Genomic DNA, 16616 nt, shown 5'->3' with positions numbered 1-16616 from the left:
ATTGATCAACTGAAAGAAATGGAAGAATATGAGTCACGTGAAAGCTCTGAACAACACTGGGCAAACATGAAAATGGGGAAAATTCTGGTCCTTGCTAGAATGTGGAGCCCAAAAATCCAAGGAAACAAAGGACCGTCGTGAGGCTCTATTGCAAGAATTCCCTTCTATCTGCAGCTGGAGAGCTGAGTGGGTTGAAAATGAAGCGCATAAATTGATCTTTCAGGTTATGAACTGATATACCAGCTGTCTTCATAATCTCACCATACTTCCTTGATAGATGCAAGAGTACTGCAAGAAATTGTGGAACCTTGCTCCCCCGGCTTTCTCCCGAATGCTCTCCACCGTGTCCTCCCTGCCAGAGAAGTAGCAGTCTGCTCCACTATATTCCATCCCTCGTTGAATTTTGCCCTGTGACTCGGATCTAAACACAACATGGGCTCAAAGGGCGATATGCAAAATAAAAGTAAAGAAGAAAGGAATTCTATTGAGAAGGAAATGTAAATAAGAGTCTTCTAGGAACTCAGCAAAAATAGGGAAAACGGTGGGGATATGCATTCTGCACTACTTATTCAAGGACGACTAAACATAATCTTGACTGACAAATTAATTACTATAGGGCATCTCCCTGGAGAGGCTTGACTGAATGTACGAACCAGCAGTTATTTTAACAGTTTGCTTGGTGGGCTGATGCAGATTGGGGCTTAGCGCTGGTTTAGATGTTATTTAAGGGCCAGAACTCCCTTCGCATCATATAAACTTCAAAGGCCGCAAAAGAAGAATGATATAGTGTGGATGTGTCACATGTGCTTCCCTTATGTTTCTCACCAGAGTCCTGAGGACTCTGTTCTCTCTCCCTCGAATCAAGAAGACATAGGTAAATGAATTCTGGAGCCCTCTCTAAGCGAGACTCACGTGTGAGTAACCAAAGCTAGAGAATTAACTACATAGAATGGGAGTCAAGGATAGGTGGGCTCAAGTAGTGCAGAAAATCAAAAGAAGTGAGTGCATTTATCCCAATTGGCAGTTGTTTGGGCCTGGCATTTAAGGTTCGATTCTTTAGTTCTGAAATCCCAGTGGCAAAATCATAAGCAAGCCTATTAAGGTTTGCCTGATTAACATTAGCTAAAACACATTGAGTCTGTATCAGGAGGGGAATCAAAGCCATTTATTTTAGTGAGTATAAACAAAGATTGAAATGTTAAAACTTCTTAGGAACTACTGGATCTTTTGAGCTAAAGCTAATTCTTTAGGGATGCAGAAAGCTATCTGATCTTTCAGTGAGAGTGGAGACTTATGGAGGGTAAGTGACAAATGGCGTTCTGCCATTATGTTCTCTCATAGTAGGCTTAGTGAGATCATGGATTTACTTTGAAGTTGTTTTCCAAAATCCTGAGTTTCGGTAGATTTTCCACATTGGTTTCCTGACCTGTAAAGTGAGGGCTAGTATAAGAATGGTGAAATGGAAGACTTTGGAGCCCTTCCCAAAACAGTAAACCAAGGCCAGATTAACTTGACCATTAAAGAACTGAGAGAATTAGGCAAGGTGCATTCTCTCTTACCTTCTTGTTCGAGGGCCCAGTTTATTCTGTGCAAAAGACTGATGGGTCCTGGGAAATGGATTCCTCCAAATTTTAAAAGATTCAATTCCTGCTGCATTTCTGTGCAACCAAATGTGCCCTGGATTTGGCTTAATTATATTATACTTTTAATATACCAATCTTTTGAATAATTTAGGAAACTGAGTAGGTAACTAAAAACTGAAAACATTTAACATTATAAACCATATCACAGTGGAAGTAGGAAAGAAAATAAGAAAAACACATAAAAGCATATGGGTAAAGAAATGATTAATGTAATAAAATTTCCATGGCTGTTTATAAATGATTTTATATACATTATCTCATTTCACTTCCTAACAATACTGTGAGACAGAGCGGAGATTAGTACTTCTGGTTTATTGATGGACTCAGAGAGGTTAAATGAGTTGATTCATTCATTTTCATGGCTTGAAATATTGTGCAGAAATAGGCTGAAGCTCCCAACTCATCTCTATCATGCATCTCTATACTGCAGCAGCCTTATTACTGGTCTCGATGGCTCCTAATAAATGCAAAGTCCCTTTTAAAAATACAAATGTAGGGCGCCTGGGTGGCTCAGTTGGTTAAGCGACTGCCTTCGGCTCAGGTCATGATCCTGGAGTCCCAGGATCGAGTCCCGCATCGGGCTCCCTGCTCCGCGGGGAGTCTGCTTCTCCCTCTGACCCTCCCCCCTCTCATGCTCTCTCTCTATCTCATTCTCTTTCTCAAATAAATAAATAAAATCTTAAAAAAAAAAAAAATACAAATGTAGGGGCGTCCGGGTGCCTCAGTTGGTTAAGCATCTGCCTTCAGCTCAGGTCATGATCCCACAGTCCTGGGATCGAGCCCCGCATTGGGCTCCCTGCTCAGCGGGGAGCCTGCTTCTCCCTCTCCCTCTGCCGGCTGCTCCCCCTGCTTGTGTGCGCTCTCTTTCTCTCTCTGACAAATAAATAAATAAAATCTTAAAAAAAAAAAAAGAAAATCTAATCAAGTCACTCTCCTATTTAAAATCCACTGTTTCCCATTGTATTTCCAGCCTCCAGCATGGTACTCTGCACAGAGTAGGGGGCCCCACATACATTTGTTGAATAAGTGAACAGATCACTGAATTAATGCTGTAAACAAGTAATTCAGCTTGACTATGAAGCTACACCTCTTTATTTAGAATGCACAAAGAGAAAGCTTATGAAATTCCAAATCCAGACACAGACTGACTTGGAAGGACATGAATGATACAGCAGCCCAAGTTTGGCTAAGGAGGTGAATTACAGGCTATTAAGACTTGCTAATATTTAAAATCCAGTTTCTCTGCCAGGTTCCAGCATCCAAAACCAAATCTAAGACATACAGACAGATGGAGGTGTAAGATGAAATCTATACAAAGCAGAAATACCCAGAGGTCACTGTCAATTATGAAAGGGAAAGGAATATTTTCCTCACACCTCCTGAATTCCTAAGAGCCTCCACTTTAAAGGTGTTTGGTTTAGTAGTCCATCAGGAAGAATTACATAACAACAACATTCCTGTTAGATAATGATGCTCTAAGCATAGTTACTATTTCTTGTAAACAGCTGAGCCGCCTGACTGCTATCTTACAAGAGCATCCCGCTGAGAATCGGAAAATCGTCGGTTCTGGACCAGACCTTTCAGGACGACCGCAGCAGTTTCACAGACAGCTACCAAAAACAAAAATGAATTTCGTATGCCAAGTAAAAGGGCATCTCCAAACCTACCTGATTTATAAACTGTAGACAAAGGTTTGAGTGGCCTGCAAAAGACCTTCTGAGAGTTCTGGATATTTATCAGCTGCTGGGCTGCTACTGCTTATGATAACAGGAGAAGCCACTCCTTAATGCATAGTTAGTGTTTTGCTGGCCATGAAATAAACCCTTTCATGCATTTTCTTATTTAATTCTGACCCCATCCCTGTAGTATTAGCTACTATTATACTCCTGTTTCATAAATGGCGCGTGAGAGGTTAAATAATTGACACACGGCCACGCTAAATCTAAGTGGTGACTTGAATCCATTTGGTTGAGTGAGCTGACTCTGAACTCTATGTTCTTAATGACAACATTAAACTAGCTGAATTTCTCAGGCTCGTGGTAACGTATACAATTCCTCTATGTACTTGGGATCTATGAAAATGGCAGCCCAGGCCTGAGAGTCAAACACTTAAGGTACATTCACATTCTACCTTGTCCAGAGTTTGATTTCTTTCAGGACCTATACAGTTCTTGCAAGGACTCACAGACAATAGAGAAAATACTGCATGCACACACCACTGGGTAGAAAGATGTAAGTGTTAATTATCTTGTCATTTGGGGCTGCTTTTATACGCCTCTGTATAGTTACTTGAATCTTATGTATCATTTCTTTAAGATTTTTTATAGACCACTGAGCATCTAAAGAAAAAAGAATTAGGGGGATGGTATAGCAAAAGACGTAGAATAGAATTCTTTCTTTTAAGGTAAAATAAATGTCCATGGAAAGTTTCTTGACAGATAAATTACTGACAATCAGAAATGAAACATTAAAACTCTAAATCGATGAACCTTAGTGGTTCCACAATATATGGAGAAAAAAATTTCAGTGGTAATATGGTTATTGGAGGCACTGTCGCAGGCCCTACAAATGTTGGCTTTGGGCTGATCCTAAGTCTGAAAGGCTATTACCAATATCAAATGGCTTTTCAGATACAGTACTAGCTCTCTGGAACCCCTTTGGCATGGTTAACAAACTTTATTAGGTTTCCACCCTTTCATTAAGGGATCTCTCTACCTCCTAGCCTTATCTGAAAGCTAGGTCTCTGCTAAGGATACCAATTTGCCTATCATTCTCTCAAGTAGAAGCTGCTCACTCTTCTACGTAAAATGTCCTCCAGAATCGGGCCACAACATGGGCATCTTCCTTACTCCCCAGTGCTTCTCCTAGACCATCACTCCTCTTCCTCTAGGCTCGTATATTTTTAGCCTTATCACCTCCATTCCCTGGTTGGTTCGCCCACTCCAAAGCCCTGTTCTTCCTTTTCTTTATATCAGAATGAGGTTCTACTCTTTCCTCAAAACTTGGAAATGGATGACTTTATACCCAATACTAAAAATCAATTTTGATTGGTCTAGCCAATCATTATGTTTTTATCCTCCTGGTAAATAACTGGTTAAGACAGAGGCATGTAAAACAATTTGGACTAACTAGATGCAAGGAATTGGATGGATGATTTCTAGAAAAAATTCTGTGGCTGCTGGATATTATCACTTCTGAATATAATCCCTGGAATTATACTTATTTCTGAATGATGAGAATATGGTGATTTTTATTTTCTCTTTGTACTTATCTTCCCCCCCCCCCCAATTCCACAAAAAGCAGTTTCTGTTTCTGCAAAATATAAAATTTTTAAAAAGCATGAGAAGATGTTTGAGTCTGGTACTGGTCATGATGGAGTAATAGGAAGAGGACTCACCTTCCCACTGGATAAAAAAGAGAAAACAAAAAAACCCTCAAAAATGGACAAAGCATGTGAAGGAATGTTTTTAGATACTAGATGACAGTCAGTGCAAGACTGTGATCTCAGAAAGAAAGAAAACCAACCAGGGAAGCATACCCAGAGGCAGTTTCCAGGCTGTGATGCAAAGCGGGCATACGGAGGGAATCCAAACAAAACATGGCCATCTGAGTCGAAAAGTCCAAGACTATGGTCCAGAATGCCAAGGCAACTAGTATTTTCAGGGCCAAATACCAGAGTGGTGGAAGCTACAAATGAGAGGACTCAGGAAAACTGCAGAAGGGTCCCACTGAATACTTGGCTGAGTACTAATCTGGGCATGTCTGAGAAGAAACTACCCAAGACTGGGGAAAGTACCACCAGAAATAAACAGGCTGAATAATTTATGGAGCTTTTACAGAGATGGGCATATTTTGTATTCCCACCAGCCAGAACTGAAAGGTCTCCAGATACCTGGGACATCAGGTAGAATCCTTTGAAAGGCGTTGCTTTAGATTTGGGGTTAATAAGACCTACATAAAAAGTGGCTCTGGACCCGATGTAAACTTAACAGCAAGTCCTTGAAAGATTCCAATCAATCCCATGTAATGTAAATGCAGGTCACAACAAAATCTAACACTATTTAAAGGAATATAACCAAATACAGCACCAATGACATAAAATGTAACATGTCAGGCATCAGAGCTTCCCCAGGTGGTCTCCCCAAAAAAGCTGATGTGGGTTTCCTCACATCATGGAGGCCTCAAGGTAGGGGGACTTCTTAGGCAGCAGCTAACTAAGGTGATGACAGCTGCACTGCCTTTTATGATCTAGCCACCCAAGTCACAAAGGCCACTTCTGCCACATTCTGTTGGTTATAATCAAGTCACAAACTTGCCCAGATTCAAGAAAAGGGGAGTTAATGTCCTGTCTTAATAAGGTAGTGTGAAGATTCTAGACAAAGATGTATCTATTGCTGTAGACCTCGTTGAACAATGTAATCTGCCTTGTAGATCTGAGTCAGCATCGAGTATTGCCCTTCAACTGGAAAAACTACCTTTTAAATGAGTTGTAGTGCAAACCTGGTAAACAAATTTTCTTAACTTCTCTTTATGTGAAATGGCTTTATCTAATCTTGATTTGTGAAGGATATGTTTTACAAGACAGAGTTTTAGGTTCACAGGCCTTTTTTGTTTTTCTTTCCTTTCAGTACTTTGAAGACATTCTATTGCCTTCCGGTTGCACTGTTTCTGATAAGAAGCAGTCATTTTATCATTGCCTTTCATTATATAATGTGTCTTTTCTTCTTGGATGCTTTTAAGATTTTCTCTTCTCTTTATTTTTATTTTTTAGCAATCTGACCATAATGTACTTCGGTGTGGCTCTGTGTTTATCCTGCTTAAGATTCATTGAGCTTTTTGAATCAATGGGTTAATGCTTTTTATCAAAGCTTTTTATCAAAGCTTTTTATTTAAGCTACAGTTTAAAGTGTTAAATATATCTATATGCAGATTTTTAAAGGCCCTGTCTGTTGTTTTCCACATTTCTGTTATCAGTGGGCCTATTTCTATTGCCTGTCTTTTCTTGTTATGGGTCACATTTTCCTGTTTCTTTGCATGTCAAATCTTAGCTTTTTGCTGTGAAATTTTTGAGGCTATGTGGTTAAGAGTCTGAAATTTTTTGTGTGTTCCTCTTCCTTCAAAGACAGTTGAGTTTTGTTTTGGCAGGTAGTTATTTTATTGGTAGATCACCTTTATCTTGTTAAGAATCATTATTAGGCTTTGTTAGGGTGGATCAAGATTGGCTCTTACTCTAGAGCTTGAGTACTCTTAAGGCCTAACTTTTTGGGGTCTTACTGAATGTACAGGATGATTAGCTGGTCTCTCAACTTTGGTTGGTCAGAATTCCAATGTCTCTTAGCACTCTATGACCTCTGGCATTCCTATTCAACTCACAGACCCTCAATGGCTGTTCTCTGCCAGGCCTCACAGGATTTTACCCTGCACATGGCAACTTAGTTTTTGACCAAAGACTCAAGGGCTCTCCAATGTAGACCTCTAGAGCTAAACAATTCCTTGCTCCCTCGTATCTTGCCCCACAAATCCCAGCTGCCTCACCAGCCCTTGGGCCAATCTCTGTTTCTTGTTTTGTTTTGTTTTGTTTTTTTCTGTGTAAAACCCTGCTTTTGATTTGGGCTCTACTTTCCTGTGCAGCTGTTTGGATAGTCCCCCCAGACAGAAAACAAGAGTGAATGTCAAGTTTACCTTATGCATTTCCCCTTTCTGAAAGATCACAGCTTTGTGCTGTCTACTGCCAAATACATGAAAAGAATTGCTTTATACAGTTTATCCAGTTTTACAGTTGTTTATGGCAGAAACAACGTTGATACCTGTTATTCTGTGGTGACTGAAACTGGAAGTCTCCAGTAAGTAATTAATTAAGAACAGCATAGTCAATAAACCTTAATTTCTAGCCATCAAAAGTCAACCAAGGGAAACCAACAGGCAGTAAAAATTAAAAAATGGGGAAGAAGTATTAGCACACTTTTAGAATTTTCCACTGATTTTCTTCGAATCAGAAAAAAAAAAATTCAAGTTGTCATAGCATTTTTGTTCATTTTCATTTCTCACTGACAGCACAATGAACACCAGAACACTCTTTATTTCTTCTTTCTCTTTCCTAAACAGAACTAATTTTGTATTCAACTCCAAGGGGATGATTCATGATGAATCAACTATCCCGATAACAATGGTCCTCTGTCACTTTGCCAGATAATCTCGTGGCTTCCCTTAGAGCTGAAGGTGACCATGTAACTGTTCTATTACCAATGAGGCAGACAGGGAAGTTTGTTAGGGGTCTCCTGAAAAGGTCTTAATTTTCTTAATAAAAGGAATAAGTGAGAATGGCCTCTTTTTTTCCTGTCTTGAATGTAAGTCTCCTCCTCTTCTTTTTTCTAATTGAAGTATAGCTGACTATAATATTATATTAGTTTCAAGTGTACAACATAGTGATTTGACAATTATATCATCACAAAATGCTCACCACAAGTGAGCCACCATACAAAGTTATTACAGTATTGACTATACTCCCTAAGCTCTAATTTTCACCTCTGTCACTTTATTTTTTTTTTATTATTTTTTTTTAAAGATTTTATTTATTTATTTGAGAGAGAAAGAATGAGAGAGAGCACATGAGAGGGGGGAGGGTCAGAGGGAGAAGCAGACTCCCTGCCGAGCAGGGAGCCCGATGTGGGACTCGATCCTGGGACTCCAGGATCATGACCTGAGCTGAAGGCAGTCGCTTAACCAACTGAGCCACCCAGGCGCCCTGTCACTTTATTTTTTAAGTAGAATTTTGTACCTCTTAATCTCCATCACCTATTTTGTCCATCTCCCACCCTCCCTCTGGCAATCACCAGTTTTTCTGTATTTATGAGTCTATTTCTGGGGTTTTTTTTGTTTTATTTTTTAGATTCCACATTTAAGTGAACATATGTTATTTGCCTTTTTCTTTCTGACTTATTTCATTTAGCACAATACTCTCTAGGTCCATCCATGTTGTTGTGAATGGCAAGATTTCATTCTTTTTTATGGCTGAATAATATTCCATTGTAGATATATATCACATCTTCTTTCTCCATTCATCTCTCTGTGGACACTTAGGTTGTTTCCATATTTTGGCTATTGTAAGTAATGCTACAATAAACATAGGGGTGCATAGATCTTTTCAGACTAGTGTTTCTGTTTTCTTTGGGTAAATACTTAGAAGCGGAATTACTGGGTCATGTGGCATTTCTGTTTTTATTTTTTTGAGGGAATGTGAGTCTCTTCTGACTATAATATATCTGTGAGAAGGAATAATATGTACGAAGAGGAAAAGTCCACACTCTTAAGTATGGCAGAGGAGCGGGAGCAAAAGAGCCTGGGTCCTCTAAATACCATATAATTTCACTCATCTGTGGAATTTAAAAAACAAAACAAATGAATAAACAAACAAAAAGCAGAATCAGACCTCTAGACTGCACATCTCTAAATACAGAGAACAAACTGCTGGTTGCCAGAGGGAGAAGGGGTGGGGGAATGGGCAAAGGGGTGAAGGGGAGTGGGAGATACAGGCTTCCAGTTAAGGAACGCATAAGTCACGGGAATAAAAGGCACAGCATAGGAATACAGTCAACAGTACTGTAATAGTAGTGCATGCTGCAGATGGGAGCTGCGCTTGGGAGCACAGCATAAGGTACAGAGAAGCTGAATCAGTATGTTGTACACCTGAAACTATCGTAACATTGTGTCAACTCTACTAAAAAAAAAAAAAATAGCCCAAGTCCTTGATGACACCACTGAGCAACTAAATCAATAAAGCAACTCTCTAAGAAAAATAAAACCTATTTTGTAAACCACTCTGTCTAAAATTTTCTGTTTCTACCTGTAATAGAAAGCATCTCTGACTGATAAATGCACACACATTTGTTCTTTAGATGAAGAAGAGTTTGCAGGTAAGATGTAGAAATAGTTTTAAAATATAAAAAAAAAAAAAGTGGCTGGGAACTGCATTCTTTTGAAGTCTTTGGACGAATCAGGTTTTCTTTGGTGTGTATGAAATGCATGTCTGCCTTCTATCCCCCTCTAGACTGCACACTTGTTTAAGTGGCCAGAGATCTCTGTTCTACATAGGGGCCTAGGCACCTCTGGGTGCTCAAATGAGTTTGCTGATGGACTATTTCTACACACCCTTCAAATTGTCTCTGGCATCCAGGTATTCGTCAACTCCGTCGGGAACAAAGACCCCACAGACCTAAACTTATTTTTTTTCATAGAAGGGAGTACACACTCAGGTAAAACAAACAAGCAAAGGGATGGCTCCCTGTCTTACGTTCACATTCTCTGACATCCAAGTTGAACTGCTGTAATGCTCCCAGGGTGAGCTGTCTTACTTCAGCTTCCAGCAAAAGTTGCATCAAGGATGTGGCTAAGTGCTTGCAAGCTGACATACATGCTGTTTGGGCCACCTTTCCCTGAAATATAAGAGTGTAAATCATCATGTTAATGGACCAAAATCAAATTCCAACAAAAATTACAAGAATTTATTTTTCAATTAGGAATTCCTTTAAGTTTTTTCATGGTATCCTCGGCATTCAATAATCTTGGATTAATAGTGCCTGGTGGCAATCATCTTAAATATTACCTTCATCACCATGAGTTATATAGCTATAACATGAAACTAAAATTTGTAAAGCCCAGCTATTTATTCAAGAAGCACTTTTTTCCCAAATCAACAAAAGATAAACAGTATTCTTTTTTTCCTTTTTTTTTTTTATTATGTTCAGTTAGTGGAACATATAGTACATCATTAGTTTTTGATGTAGTGTTCAACGATTCATTAGTTGTGTAAAACACCCAGTGCTCATCACAACACGTGCCCTCCTTAATACCCATCACCCAGCTACCCCATCCTCCCAACCCCCTCCCTTCTGTAACCCTGTTTGTTTCCTGGAGTCCAGAGTCTCTCATGGTTTGTCTCCAAAATCTTTTTCTTTTTTTAAAGATTTTATTTATTTGACAGAGAGACACAGCGAGAGAGAGAACACAAGCAGGGGGAGTGGGAGAGGGAGAGGGAGAAGCAGGCTTCCCGTGGAGCAGGGAGCCAAGCCGGGGAGGAGGTGGGGGGGGGCCTCGATCCCAGGACCCTGGGATCATGACCTGAGCCGAAGGCAGATGCTTAACGACTGAGCCACCCAGGTGGCCCTCCGAAATCTTAATTAAACTAAAAAGGAATTTTTCTGCAGAGAATAAATTTCAAAAAGTCCCCTCCAAAATTTCTATAATTCTTAAAAAACAAATGTAAACACCATTCATTCCTTAATTTATCTAGAAACCAAAGTGCTTTATGATTTAACACATAAAAAATGAAAAGAACAATTAAAATTTCCTGAAAAAGAATAATTAAAAGGATGAATTTTGTTTTTTTAAAAAAATGAACACTGAGGGGTGCCTGGCTGGCTCAGTTGGTGGAGGATGTGACTCTTGATCTCGGGGTTGTGAGTTCAAGCCCCATATTGGGTGTAGAGATTACTTAAAAAAATAAAACAAAATCTTAAAAAAAAGTGTCCCTCATCTATACGGTTCTGTTTGTATGTTCCGAAGATCCACACTCTGGATGATTTAAGACAACAAATGGAAATACTTAAGTTAGGGAGTACGGTACAGGCCAATTGAGAAAGAAGCTGCATTATAAATGAAATCCACATTGAATGGCTTGTATTCAGTTAAACCCACTGGAGACCAGGAACAGGTAGCACACCAAGGAGCCAGAAAGTTCACCAGTTACAGGCTCTGGGTGAACAATCAGAGGGGGCAGATCAAAGACGTGAGAAGCCTTGTCTGTGGCTTTTCAACAGTGAGAGCTGGAGTGGAGTGAAGGAATGAGGATAAGCCTAAAGCAGATGCCCAGAAACAGCAGTGCAGAGCAGAGGCCAGAGAAAAGGGTAAGAAACCATCTCTTGGGCATTACCATACGCCCAAGATGTGCTACACTTAAGCAGCTGACATCTTATGCTATTTCATCTCATTCTCTGAATCACAGCAAGAAGTTGATATTCTTTTTTCTTGTAGATGAATACACTAAGGCTTTCTGGGAAGTTCAGAAATTTAGACACTCATACAGCTCTTTGGTATTTCTACCTAGTCCTAAATCTGTATCTTTCCGCTACACCATCACCTAAAAAGCAGTAGTAAATCTTACACTGTCTGACACGGAACCATGGAGCAAAACCTGGTCCAGATGATAACAACGTTAATGGGTTATCCAAGACATAGATTAGGCCCACACAGGTAAGAGAGTGGCAGTTCAGGAGCCAACTCTTCAAATACTGAGTATTGGCTGTGGCTTTCTTTTTAATGTGTAGCCCAACATAATTATCTAGGCCAAGATAGATACTTAAAGAACCCGACAAGCTGAACATGGAGATGTTGTGAAAATCAAAGAGCTAAAAGCCCAGTGAAGCTAGAGGCTGAAGAAGATAGCACTTGAAAGGCTTGTTTCAGCAGCCAAAATAGATTGCCAAGGAAAAGCAAAACTGGACTGGTAAAATAAAAATAAGATAGCTTAGCTTAGAGTCAGAAAGTCTCAATTTTTATTCTCCACCACTTATTGGCTGTGCAATGTTAGTCGATCTTCCTGACTCATTACTCATCTCAAAATAGCAAATGGCTTATTAATCTTAACATATTAACATGAAACATAGCCTTGGCTTTCAAGTCCCGATCAATATATATCAATCAATAAAGCCAAATGCACTTATACATGATCATGCATTATACTACTCTTAACATACTGAGTTATTTAACTGCCCTCCAATTACTTTATACCCTACTTCCCCTCAAGCTAATTATTTATTTCCAAACAAAATGATAATTGCAGAAATGAATGTGTTCATTGTTAAATATTTTGCCAACTCTAGAAAGCATTTTGGAACTTTGCTAATTCACAGTTCGCTACCCATTCCCCTTTTCACTTCTGGTTTCCATTACCACCAAGGTGTCCATAGGCTTTTCAAGAAAGGATAAACACAGACTCAGGCAATAACAACCAACACACTATGCAATAAAAATTGGTAGTTTCATCCTATTTATTAAGTAATCTTATTACAAAGCGGATTTTAAGAACATGCAGCCACAATCTCTAGGACAGGGTAAGAACTTGGGACTTAGGAAAACCTAAACTGATGAAATGTCCCATAAACTGCCTTTTGGATACCTCTAGGAACAGTTTCAAATCAACCTAATCACATCTAGGCTGTATCTTATGAAGCTGTAATAGTGCCAGTGTACGATGCATAAGAATTAAGATAGAATGCAAAACAAGATGAAAAATGAGCTAAGAATTATCATCATATTTTGAAGGAACCTGGGATGCAGGGCGATTTGAGTCACAAGGTCTTATAACTAGCTCAACAGGCAACATCATGTTGCCATTCAATGCTTCTACAATATTTACATACTCCAAGACAATCAATCAATATCACCTAAATGAACTGAAAGTCCACTACCAAACCACTTAAATAGTTCACATTAGTTTTCAATCCAGTTACAATTACTTTTTTTTTTTTTAAGTTTGGGAAAGGGAGAGGGTCAACTGGTGAGAAAATCCATGATGTTAATTCAAAGTCAGGCTTATGACCATAGTGAGAACCATCACTGGCCATGAGTCAAGACCCATGAAAATACTTTTTTTGATTTTCACCATGTAGCTCTTTGGTAACCAAATCAACTCACTCACTTCAAAAATATACCCAGATTTATATTCTCTAATTCAAATTATCCCTTCTACGTCCTACTCTATTTACTGTCTTCCTTGTATCATAATACTTTACACGGGGTGATATACTGCACCGTCATATCATGCATGTACATTTTCTCGAAAAGCATATGGTTTGCAAGGAAAGAAACTATGGCATCCAAACTGTGCAAAGTAGATACACACTAATACCTAACTTTGTATCTCAGAAGTATCTGATTCTCTTTACGAAAAGGGAAGAGATATCCACTGTTTCTTACACAAAGACACAACTAAACTCAATTAAAACAAATGTATAGGGGGCACCTGGATGGCTCAGTCGATTAAGTGTCTGCCTTAGCCTCAGGTCACGATCCCAGCATCCAGCTCCCTGCTCAGTGGGGAGCCTGCTTCTCCCTCTCCCTCTGCTGCTCCCCCCGCTCCTGCTTTCTCTCTCTCAAATAAATAAACAAAATCTTTTAAAAAAACACCAATGTACAAAAATCTTCCAGACTCCTTCAAAGACCTACAGAAAGCTCAGTATTCATTACTTTCAATTACAATGTACTTCAATTACACAATACTAAGTGCGTATCACTGAACACAAGTGAATAGAGGTGAAAAGCTTAGAGAAAGCATCACCATCATCAATCCCAACCAATATCTCTACCACTATCACCAGAGCAGCTGCCTCGATTTATTGAGCATTGACTATGTCCAAATGTTTTGAAAATATTCTCACATAATTCTCGTAATAACCCCATAAGGTATTTAATCCTTGATTTATAGATGAGGAGAGAGGGGTTAAGCTATTGACTATGTCTTGTAAGTGGTGGATCTAGGATGTGAATCCAGTCCTGTCAGACTTCAAAGACTTTTAACAATCATTTGATCCTGCTTCCCAGTAAAGGGACTTCGGTAGTCGCTACATGTTTCTGTTGCTCTGTGACATGGGATAAGGGAATGAAGAGGGCAGGAAGATACAAATCACACAAATCTGAAAGGCCAGGATACTGAGCGGGAAGCCTTTTCTCCTTTCTTCATCAAGAGAAAGCTGAGTTCACAGTAGGTATTGAGAATGGACTCCAACCACAGCTCTCTGTCAACGTACTGGGATCAGACCCTGAGTCCAAGACCACCAACGATCTTGTCTTACTCACTGCAAATGGCCAAAGCCAAATTTCTCTTTCTTGGGGTAATCTTAGCAAGTTTCACAGTAAGACAAATGCAGAGTGCTAGGAACTCTGCTGTAAAAGAGAGCTGTCCTTTCACACCAACTTTCTCTTTTGCTTCTGCCTCCTGAATAACACTCCCTTGCTCACATTTTGGTTTGTCAAATTTTTCTTTCTCAAGTTATTTAATGAATTATTTCACTGTGAAACAGGGAAAAGTTCAGACACAGAAAATGATCCAGCAAGGCGAGTACGAACTACTCAGAGAGAATGTAAAGCCACCCTATAAATTGTTCCCTCTCTCTGTATACCTGGTGCCTCCGCTTCCTTGACCTTCAACCATGACCTCTACCATAGGCATTTCCTTTAACATGGATCTTTGTCTTACTTCTGCCTGCCCCATGGAACCTGATCTTTTGGAACTTCATTTTTAAGTTCCTTTCCTTCACTGAACAAGGAAGCTACCTTGTTCCTTTTTCCTCAATAGCCCATAGCTCTGGATGAGGCCACTTCATTCGAGAGCTCTAAGCCTTCTATTTATTTAGGATGGACATTCAATAAGTTACGTTCGGAGGAGCTCTGGATCTTCCCATATGTTTCTGTCACCTGGGACCCATGCCTGGAACTTTTGTTCCCATGTGCTGCAGAAATCCCACAACAAATTTTCACTTCACTATGATCCTTAAACTACCTTAAAAATCACACATTTTCCCCAAGTAGATTTTCCCACCAAACTGAATTCATGTCTTACAATCCTGTCCAAAGAACATTCTTAAACTCAATTAGAGAATCTGTATAAATATCCTCTCATTAAAATCACACATAAATCCCCATTCTAGACAAACAAAAGTTCTCCAACAGCTTAAAAAAAAATGAGGCCCAAGGATGATAGTCAAAATATGCTGGACAACATATGTAGTGTTATTTGAGCCTACAATGAGATGATGAACACCTAGAAATCAAAAATAAGAAAAGGATAACAAAAAATAAAAGAAAACAATCCCTACATAACTTGGCATGAAAAAATTAAGAAGTCCAAAGAGAAAAGCCTAGTCCACAGAAAACTGGGAGTACATACTCAGGATGTGGATGGAAGGAGAAGTCAGAGGAGAGATTTATTAGATGCTATAAACCTGGTTCTGAGACTTATCCACTTGTTTCACTTTCTTATTCTCAGTCACCTTTTAGGAAACACAAGAAATCTTTAAAAAACACTTTTTGCAATGCATGCTTTTACTGAGGTATAATTACAAAGTACATGTGCAAATCTTAAGAATATAGCTTGATGAACTTTTCATATGTAAAAACCTATAACACTGCCATCCAGCTCAAGATACAGAACATTTCCATCAACTCGGAAGTTTCTCAGGCCCTTTTCAAATCAGTAGATCCACCCACACCATGAGATAACTTTTCTGACTTATGGCCTCATAGATTAGTTCTGTTTGTTCTTGAACTTCATATAAAAAGAACCCTACAGTCCTCTTCTGTGCCTAGCTTTTTTCACTCGGCATGTGTTTGAGATTCATCCATGTTATTGCATGTATCTATAGTTTGTTCCTTTTTATTGCTGAGGAGTATGAATAAATCACCATTTGTTTATTCATTTTGTTCTACTGGTATGTATTTGGGTTATTTCTATTTGGGGGCTATTGTGAATAAAGTCTTTAAGTGGAAATATTCATTTTCCTTGGAAAAATACCTAGGAGTGAGATTGCTAGATCACAGAGCAGTTATATATTTAATTTTATTAAGAACTGCCAAAGTTCTTCAGAGTGATTGTGCCATTTCATACTCCCATGAGCAATGTATGAGAGTTGTTCCATATCTTTTCCAACACTCGGTATCGTAAGGCTTTTTAATTCATGCTATTTTGCGGTGCATAGTGGTATCTTATTGTAGTCTCAATTTGCATTCCTTCATGAGTCATTCTGTTAAAGCATCTTTTCATATGCCTACTGGTCAAATGGAAAACCTCTTTTAAAAAGTACCTGTTCAAGTTTATTGTCCATGTTGGTAGTGAGTGGAGGTAGAGATTGTCAAACATGTTTTTATTTATTTTTTAAAAGTTTTTATCTAAATTCCAGGTAGTTAACATGTGGTGTAATA

At 39.0% G+C, this 16616-nt stretch overlaps 1 protein-coding gene across 3 annotated transcripts in view; it reads right to left on the bottom strand.

The window, feature by feature from the left end:
* EXOC6B (exocyst complex component 6B) overlaps nt 1–16616 on the bottom strand; it is a 590843-nt gene that overhangs the window by 168329 nt on the left and 405898 nt on the right. For all 3 annotated transcript variants that reach the window (XM_078056409.1, XM_078056408.1, XM_078056410.1), the window contains one exon: nt 9934–10075. In XM_078056409.1, coding sequence (XP_077912535.1) covers nt 9934–10075 — 142 coding nt within the window. The remainder of the gene's footprint in view (nt 1–9933; nt 10076–16616) is intronic.

Source organism: Halichoerus grypus, chromosome 10, assembly GCF_964656455.1.
Source record: "Halichoerus grypus chromosome 10, mHalGry1.hap1.1, whole genome shotgun sequence".
NCBI lineage: Eukaryota > Metazoa > Chordata > Mammalia > Carnivora > Phocidae > Halichoerus > Halichoerus grypus.
The sequence above is the reverse complement of the archived record's forward strand: the minus strand, read 5'-3'. Positions and strand labels throughout refer to the sequence as shown.